Raw genomic sequence first — 8,767 nt, forward strand, 5'->3', positions numbered from 1 at the left:
AGATGAGCTGAAGGCCACTGTCAAAGAAACCTGGGCTTCCATACCACCTCAGCAGTGCCACAAACTGATCACCTGCATGCCACGCCGAATTGAGGCAGTAATTAAAGCAAAAGGAGCCCCTACCAAGTATTGAGTACATGTAGAGAAAATTAACATACTTTCCAGAAGGCCAACAATTCACTAAAAATGTTTTTTTTTTATTGGTGTTTTGAGTTGATTAGCTGATTGGCATGCCACCGTATTCTAATTTGTTGAGATAGTGAATTGGTGGGTTTTTGTTAAATGTGAGCCAAAATCATCACAATTAAAAGAACCAAAGACTTAAACTACTTCAGTCTGTGTACATTGAATTTATTTAATACACGAGTTTCACAATTTGAGTTGAATTACTGCAATAAATGAACTTTTCCATGACATTCTAATTTATTGAGATGCACCTGTATGTTTACAAGCTGTTATATTGACATTGAAACACTGATTGAACGATAACATGAGACGGATATGGATTTCGGTAAGTTGTACTCTTTCTTTTAACGCCTTCGGATGTTCATTCATGTTTATTTCGTGCTGTAACTGCTATTAAAGCAGAGGAGACGATCAGCCGCTTCTCTTGAACTGAGACGCTGTAGCAATGTGTCACCACATTAAACGGCGCCAAAACTGCATTTACTGTTTGAATATTGTAATAAAATGGACCGAATTTGAAACAAGACTTTATTTAATATCAATAGTAACAAAGCACAAAGCTTATTGTGATTTTATATGTCTGCACATTTATGGTCAAAGCATATACCTTGGGTCTTTTAACTGGTCACTATTTCATAAAAGAAATTGATTCTCATCCCAAAAATATTTAATGGTTTTAATATTTAACTGCATTTCATACTCTATCTATCTGTCTGCAGATTTTAGTTTAAAGTGCATCTTATATAAACTGGATTTTATTTAATGAACCTCTTTTATGTTGTCCTTTCACCCTTAAGTAGTCTTGTTTTAATAAGGGTTTGGGTTTGTGTGTTTTACAGGTACAGAAAAGAAGCACTAAAGTGGCATCCAGATAAAAACCCAAACAACAAAGAACAAGCTGAAAAAATGTTCAAAGAGATCTCTGAGGCATATGAAGTCCTGTCAGATGGTATTGCCATTTAGATTTTATTTATTTTTTAAATATATTTCCATGTAATTTTTGAGAATTAATATATTTTAAAATACAACACTAACTTATTATATTAAAGAATTGTTATGGAATGAATGTCCCATGAGATATTCACTTTATACTGGTAAAAACGGCATAAAGCATAAAGAACTGTACCCAGAATGAGCTTGAAATGTTTGATTTCATGAATGTTTTAAACTTGTTGAGGCATGGTGCCTGTCCTCAGAATAGGATGGCATTTGGCACAAATATCAGTCACACTGTGGATTTACAAGCCAAAATTTCTGTTCAAAAATGGCCAGTTACGTTTGTCCCTCCTAGAGTGGTTTTAGTAGTAACGATCAACTTAACGCATGTTATATAAACGATAGTTTTGGCACAGAACAGCACCCTTTACTGGCTCAGATGTTGTCCTCTCAGTATGAGGTTGTCCGTTAAATTTTTTTTTTTGTTTGTTAAAAGCTACAAATATTAGGTGAAGGTGTGGTGGGAGGAGTGCGTAATTAATATAAAACATTATTCTGTGTCTGATTTGAGTGAAACTAAAAGCAGCATTCTTTCATACAGAAAACAAACGGAGACAGTATGATAGATATGGTAAAGAAGGCCTATCTCGTAGAGGTAAGTAAAGTTATTCCTGATTTGTTATATTTTGACATTTACCTGTTTTTGAAAATGTGGTTTTCCTCTATTACTTGTTGGAAAAGGAGGCCATTATGACGAGGATTTCATGGGCGGATTCACATTCCGAAATCCAGACGATGTCTTCAGGGAATTCTTTGGAGGCCGAGATCCTTTTGCAGATTTCTTTGGTAGGTGCATGTGTAATTTATATTGAATAAATAACAAAAATACACATGGAATAGAAAAAGAGGACGTGTAGAATATTTAATAGCAAAACCAAGTTTAACCTGCATAATTTCAGAATAAAGTGGTTCTTGTCAGTGAAAACAGCAGTATTAAAAATTAGAACAAAATTCCCAAAGAGAGGAAATGAAGGTCATTTAATCTCTCACAGTGTCCCTGTGACAGTAATGATGTGGTTTGAGTTATAATTAGGTAATTAGGTTTTGCATGAAATTATTGGAGCTTGGGTTCATTTGATGATTAGTTTTCTGTTAATCTACCATAACTATATTGTTCACTAAAAATACTCTCTCAAAATGTGCTCTTAACTTGGGTGTGTATTATGGAACATTTTTCTCACATTACTGAAAGGGCTGTTTTCTTTTATATGTCTGTACACATAAATACAATAATTTCACACCAGAGCGTGAGGCCAATTTTGGAAATTAGGTTTAGTGGAAACTGGGTATGTTAACTCTGAAATGAGGGAAGCTCTGGGCTTTCTGTTTCATAACGGGTGTTATCTCAAACCCTAGAAAGCGGGGTAAGTCAAGCCCGTTTCTGAAAGAGAGGTAACTTATACCATGGTAACTTACTCTGTGAACTTAACCTGGTCGGGAGCAGGTTTTCTTCAGTAATCCCAAAGTTACTTTCAGACCCAAAGAGATATTCTTTATAAAAGTTAAGACTTGTCCACTCCTTCCTAAAATGCCTCGTTTAAAAACACCCCCACATATCTACATCACTGTGTGGGAAGATTTGCATAACACCGCCCAAATGTTCACGCAAAGAAAGAAGGCGTAACTTTGATTCTCGCTGTAGTATTGTTGCCACCGCCACCACCATGTCGTGAAGACACTGTGTGTTTCGTTGTGAAAATACTTTGTTTGGCCTTCCAAAAGAGGACAAAACTAGAAATCAGTGGTTAAGTTGTATTTACAACACTGTTCCAGAACAGTTCAAACCAAATATTCAGATGTGTCCAGCGCATTTTATGGAGGAATGTTTCCTGATCCTGGAAGAGTAGACTACAATGCCGGCTGTTCTGACTCACAGAGTGTAATTAAGTTTTTTTTTTTTTTTTTTTTTTTTAAAGGATTTGCCACTGATGATTCAAACGTGAGTTTTGAGCAGTGTAGAGTAGCGCTTGTTGTTTGTCATTTCTCCGATCACAAATGCAGACATGGTTTTGTGTTTACGTGGCGCGATGCAACACAACATGTAAAAAGACCGTATAAGTCATTATAATCAGTAATTATGTCCCCACTGGATGCAACAAATGCCTAGTTTATAATGAGTTTTTATTGTTTTTGTCTTGTCACGCCGGGACACAGCATCACAGTATGGTAAGGGGCGTGACATTTCCGTCACACGCTTGAGGTATTCGGCCAATCACAACGCACTGGATAGCTGGCCAATCAGAGCACACCTTGCTCTTCAGACCGATGAGCTTTGTAAAAATCGACGCGTTTCAGAAAGGTGGGGCATAGAAGAGAAACAATAATGTACAGTATGTGGAAAATAATGTTTTTTGAACATTAAACCGCATAAACACATTTCATTACACCAAATACACACAATAATGTTCTTTTTTAGCAACATCGTATGACCCCTTTAATATGTCAAATGAACATTAGGTTCAGTAACTTGCCCTTCTGCTAGTTTTCTCCTCTGATATTATAACAGTGATTTAAAAATTAAACTTACGCATTGATTTAAGCAGCAATTTTCATGCCAACTCTCTCACCACTGCAGACGTATTGTTTTAATTTTTAATTTTTGTTTTCAAAAATATATGCTCAGTCTCTGATTGCTTGCAGTAGCACTTCCAGTTTTACTGGGGAAAAGTATGTGGATCTCTCTTTTTTTTAATTTTTTTTATTTTTTCTCTCCAGGTGCTGTTGCAGATTCATAATATCAGAGCACCATTGCTCATGGCTTTTTATAGTCATGGTGCATGTGCTTAACTCTGAGTTGGATGAACAAACTCAAATCAGCTGTTCTTAAACCGAAAACTCAGTGTTGTTGAAATGATCATAGATAAGACATATTAGACATCTGTTAAACACTAAAGTGCTACCCCATGCCCACTGACTCTAACTGCTGGGAGCAAATGGCTGAGCGGCATGTGTATAAAATATACAGGCACTCTAAATATGGCGAGGCAAGTGGGACGAGAAGAGACCATGCATCATCCACTAGGAATGTTCTCAGAAATAGCTTCCGAATAAAAGAGCAGCAAGAGAAAGGGAATGGCTAATAGCTCTAGGCCGCTATGAGAGAGAAAATTAGTGTATGTGTTCAACATGTATGTGTGCATATATATGTTTATCTGTGAGAAATATGTCAATGTACTGAGAATTGTTTCAAATTGGAATGTTTCAGGAGGTCCATCCTTGATGGTAGAAGATCATTGGGGTTTATTTGTGTTTATGTAGCCATGACAAGGTTGGGGGTGGGTTAGAATAACTGTGTATGTGTTTGTGTGCGTGCATATGAAGATATCAGGCGTGGTTCTGTTTGCCAAATCAAACTGCTTAAAGGAGATGGGGAAAAGTTCATATGAAGGTGCCGAGTGCCTGAAAATGGAGAAGCATTGATCTAGACTTGTTTCAGCAGGCATAAATTGCAACACTGCTCCCAAAATTATGAGGATGAATAAAAATAGACCTTTGCAGCCCCCATCAACCAGTATTTCCATTAACAGAAGAAAAAAAAAAAGGAAATTTAATAAAAGCTCGAAACCGAATACTTGTGGGTTTGATCTCTGCATGAAAGGACCAGTGAGACATGAGCAATGCACGTAGCTCCAGGGAGATTCTCCCCCTTATAAGACCTGTATTGTAAGTCACTTCGGATAGAAGCATTTACTCTTAAGACTTAATTGTTTGACAGCCACTGTATATTCACAACTTTCTTTAGACAAATTATGTCACAATGCATCATAAGGTGTGTTTCAGCTTCGTTGTAATACATGGTATGGTAATTAATTACCTTTATTTAAAAGGGCATAGGCAATCTGTTTTTTCATGAGATGGTAATCTAGCTCTCTTGAAACAGTTTCCTCACTCTGAGTGGCAGAAGGCCAGAGTTGGTCAATAGATGGTATTTTGTGTCTAAAACAAGCAAATAGATCAAACTGGTGACCTTTTTTAGCCAAGCCAGTGGTTTTCAACCTTTTTGACTCAAAAAGCCCCTTATTGTCCAACACCACATTCAAAGGCCTCCCATATTAGCTATGATGTTTCCTATGGTATTTCTGCTGTAATTATGACATCATCACAGGTAGTGCTCGTAATACAAAGTTTCAGACATGGTTCAGATTAGTACAAGTACTAGACCGGGTGGATTAAGGAAAGAGAAAGCAATTTTTTTTCTTTCTTTCTAGGATGTAGTCAAATGCTAGCAACAAAAGAGATGAGTTTTCAGCTGTTGGTTGAACGTTTTCAGGGATTCAGCATTCCGGATGGGGGTGGGAAGATCATTACACCAGCCTGGAATGGTGAACGAAAGGGCGTCACTCATTTGTAGATCGCCGGCTTCTGGAGGGGATGTAGATACGTAAGAGTGTGTGGAAGTAGGAGGGTGCTGAGCCTGTGGCTGTTCTATATGCAAGCATTAATGTCTTGAACTTGATGCGAGCTACAACCGGTAGCCAGTGCAGGGAGATAAAGAGAGGTGTGATGTGGGCACTTTTTGGGTTAGTTGAAGATCAGTTGTGCTGCTGCATTCTGAATCATTTGAAGAGGTTTGATTGTGCATGATGGAAGTCCAGCCAGAAGAGCTTTTGCAGTAGTCCAGCCTAGAAATGTCAAGGACCTGGACAAGAAGTTGTGCAGCATGCTTCGTTAGGAAGGGCCTGATCTTTCTGATGTTGTGCAATGTAAACCTGCAAGATAGAGTGGTGTTTGCAATGTGGTCTTTGAAAGTCAGCTGGTCATCAAAGATTACACCAAGATTTCTGACCAAACTTGATGGGGTAATTGTTGATGAACCTAGCTGGATGGTGAACTCATGCTGTAGAGTCGGATAGGCAGGGAAGATGAGAAGCTCAATCTTTGCCAGGTTGAGCTGTAGGTGATGTTCTTTCATCCATGCTGAGATGTCCGCCAGGCAGCCTGAGATCTTGCAGCTACCGTTGGATCATCTGGTTGAAATGAGAGATAGAGCTGTGTGTCATCAGCATAGCAGTGGTAGGAGAAATTATGTGCCTGTATGATGGATTCCAGTGATGTAGTGTATATGGAGAAGAGGGAGGGGTCCAAGAACTGATCCCTGAGGAACCCCAGTGACCAGTTGATGTGCTTAGGATACTTCCCCTCCCCAGGCCACCCTGAAAGACCTACCTGTGAGATAGGTAGAGAGAGAGAGCGATAGATGCCTAGTGAGGAGAGGGTGGACAGGAGGATCTGATGATTCACAATGTCAAAAGCGGCAGATATATCGACCAGAATGAGAACTGATTTGGAATCGGCTTTCGCAATCCGCAAGGCTTCAGTGACTGACAGTAATGCGGTCTCAGTTGAATGGCCACTTCTAAAACCTGACCGGTTAACATCCAGCTGGTTATTCTATGAAGAAATTATGATACCTGGTTGAAAACAATTTGTTCAAGTGTTTTCGCTATGAATGGAAGGATAGAGACATGTCTGTAGCTATTTACAAGTGAAGTGTTTAATGTAGATTTTTTTTAAACAGTGGGGTTACCCTAGCTTGCTTGAATGCAGTGGGCAAAATGCCTGTGAGAAGAGATGTGTTGATGTTATGTGTGAGTGCTGGTAAGAGTGTAGGAGAGATTGCTTTGAGAAGGTGTGAGGGGATTGGGTCTAGAGGCCAGGTTGTAGGATGGCTGGAGAGAAGTTCTGATACTTCTGCCTCAGTGAGGGGACAGAAGGAGGAAAGGGTAGTTTTAGTAGTGGATGTGGTTGGTTTGAGTTCCTGTGTGTGTGGAGCTGCGAACTGACTGCTGATGGTTTTAGTCTGAGAAGAATGTGGCAAAATAATTAGCTGTTAAAGAGGTGGTGGAGAGGGACAGAGTAGAGAATTGAATGATTTGAACAGATTACGGGTGTCCAAAGCACTGTTGATCTTGTTGTGGAAATCTAAAGATTTGGCAGTATGGACTTCAGCAGAGAAAGATAACCAGGGGTTAGAAGGGGTAGCACATGCTGGCCGGGAGGAGAGAGGACATATTGTCTAGACAAGAAGTTAAAGTGGAGCATAGTGTCAGTTGTTGCATTCATATCCAGAGATGAGAAATGGGTGGGTGAGGGAAGAGAGGAAGACACTACAGAGGAAAAATGGGAGGGTGAAAGGGAGTGTAGGTTTTGCCTAAAAGTAAACGATAGAGGGCTTGGTGGCACACAAATGTTATAAAGAAATTATCAGAGATGTGTTGGGGTTTTATCAAAATGTTGTCTGTAATATGATTGCGTGTGCAAATTGTCAAGCTGGTTCCTTGATTTGTGAGTGCTTGTGGTGGTAAGCTAGGTTTGTCAGTTAATGTCAGAAATTTATTTGTGTTACACTTTTTGTCCTGTTTTTAATGGCAGATTTCAAAAAAGTGTTTTTTTTTCCCCTCACGGTGTCCATATTTAGATGCTGTAAATGGTTTCTTTAGTTCTGTAATACAATATTGTGCTGTTGGTGAATGGTTCAGGTTGTTACATGGCTCAATTGTTATTGTAACATCTTACACGTAAAGCTATGCCATTGTTTTTCACTAAGCTCTTTATTTCTTTTGATTTAGCTGATGACCCCTTTGAAGATTTCTTTGGTGGTGGGCAGCGTCACAGGGGTGTTAGCAGGAGCAGAACGACAGGTTCATTCTTTCCTGGATTTTCTCCATTTGGTTCCCCCTTTTCTGGGTTTGACACAGGTATGTTAATCTGTGTGTAGCTAGTGAAAATTACAAGAAGTCCTTCTGGGTATGACTGGTATACTTGTGTATTTGAACATCATCATCATCGTCATCATCATTTCTGTAGGTTTCACCTCGTTTGGCCCAATGGGTGGGGGTGGCTTCACCTCATTGTCCTCCACATTTGGTGGTGGTGGGATGGGTAACTTCCGCTCTGTCTCTACATCCACCAAATTCATCAATGGAAAGAGGATCACCACCAAACGGTACCAAAGAACATTCTGTAATTGCCTCTGTTTAAATAGTGATTCACAACTTCAAGCATGTTACGCAATACCATTTTTGCATAAAGTTGTTTTGTCCCACTATACATATCTATGCAAATTGCTCATAAACTGATGCTTATTGACGAAGTCTTTACTACTGTCTATGGTAATAATTGTACAGTTAATGTCAACTCACTCTAAGCTAACTTTTGTGTCATTACAGTATTGTAGAGAATGGTCAAGAGAGAGTGGAGGTAGAGGAGGATGGTCAGCTCAAATCTCTCACAGTCAATGGTAAGGAGCAGCTTCTCCGACTGGACAACAAGTGATCTCTGAACTCTGCAGAAGAACATTCAAAACATTTAAACCCAAACATTCCTAACCAACCCTCCTAACCAGGCTGATGGCAAACAAAACACCTGCTCTCCACTAGTCGGCAAACCAAGAGTAGGTCACATGTGACGCATCCATGCGATGTGAGCTTTTAGGTGGTGCTCTTGCCCTCTGTGCAGTGAATCGCAGACGTAAACAGGGTGAACTATCATTCCAATATAAGCGTTTTTTCCCATTATTTTTGTTATTATTAATATATATATATATATATATATATATATATATATATATATATATTATTATTTT

At 39.0% G+C, this 8,767-nt stretch overlaps 1 protein-coding gene across 2 annotated transcripts in view; it reads left to right on the forward strand.

The window, feature by feature from the left end:
- LOC107556066 (dnaJ homolog subfamily B member 6-like) overlaps nt 1-8,767 on the forward strand; it is a 36,821-nt gene that overhangs the window by 2,668 nt on the left and 25,386 nt on the right. For both annotated transcript variants that reach the window (XM_016239057.1, XM_016239056.1), the window contains exons 2-7: nt 1,026-1,135; nt 1,724-1,777; nt 1,864-1,968; nt 7,752-7,880; nt 7,990-8,128; nt 8,352-8,422. In XM_016239057.1, the coding sequence (XP_016094543.1) occupies nt 1,026-1,135; nt 1,724-1,777; nt 1,864-1,968; nt 7,752-7,880; nt 7,990-8,128; nt 8,352-8,422 (608 nt within the window). The remainder of the gene's footprint in view (nt 1-1,025; nt 1,136-1,723; nt 1,778-1,863; nt 1,969-7,751; nt 7,881-7,989; nt 8,129-8,351; nt 8,423-8,767) is intronic.

The sequence above is a fragment of the Sinocyclocheilus grahami genome, unplaced genomic scaffold, assembly GCF_001515645.1.
Source record: "Sinocyclocheilus grahami isolate Dianchi unplaced genomic scaffold, SAMN03320097.WGS_v1.1 scaffold554.1, whole genome shotgun sequence".
Classification (NCBI taxonomy): domain Eukaryota; kingdom Metazoa; phylum Chordata; class Actinopteri; order Cypriniformes; family Cyprinidae; genus Sinocyclocheilus; species Sinocyclocheilus grahami.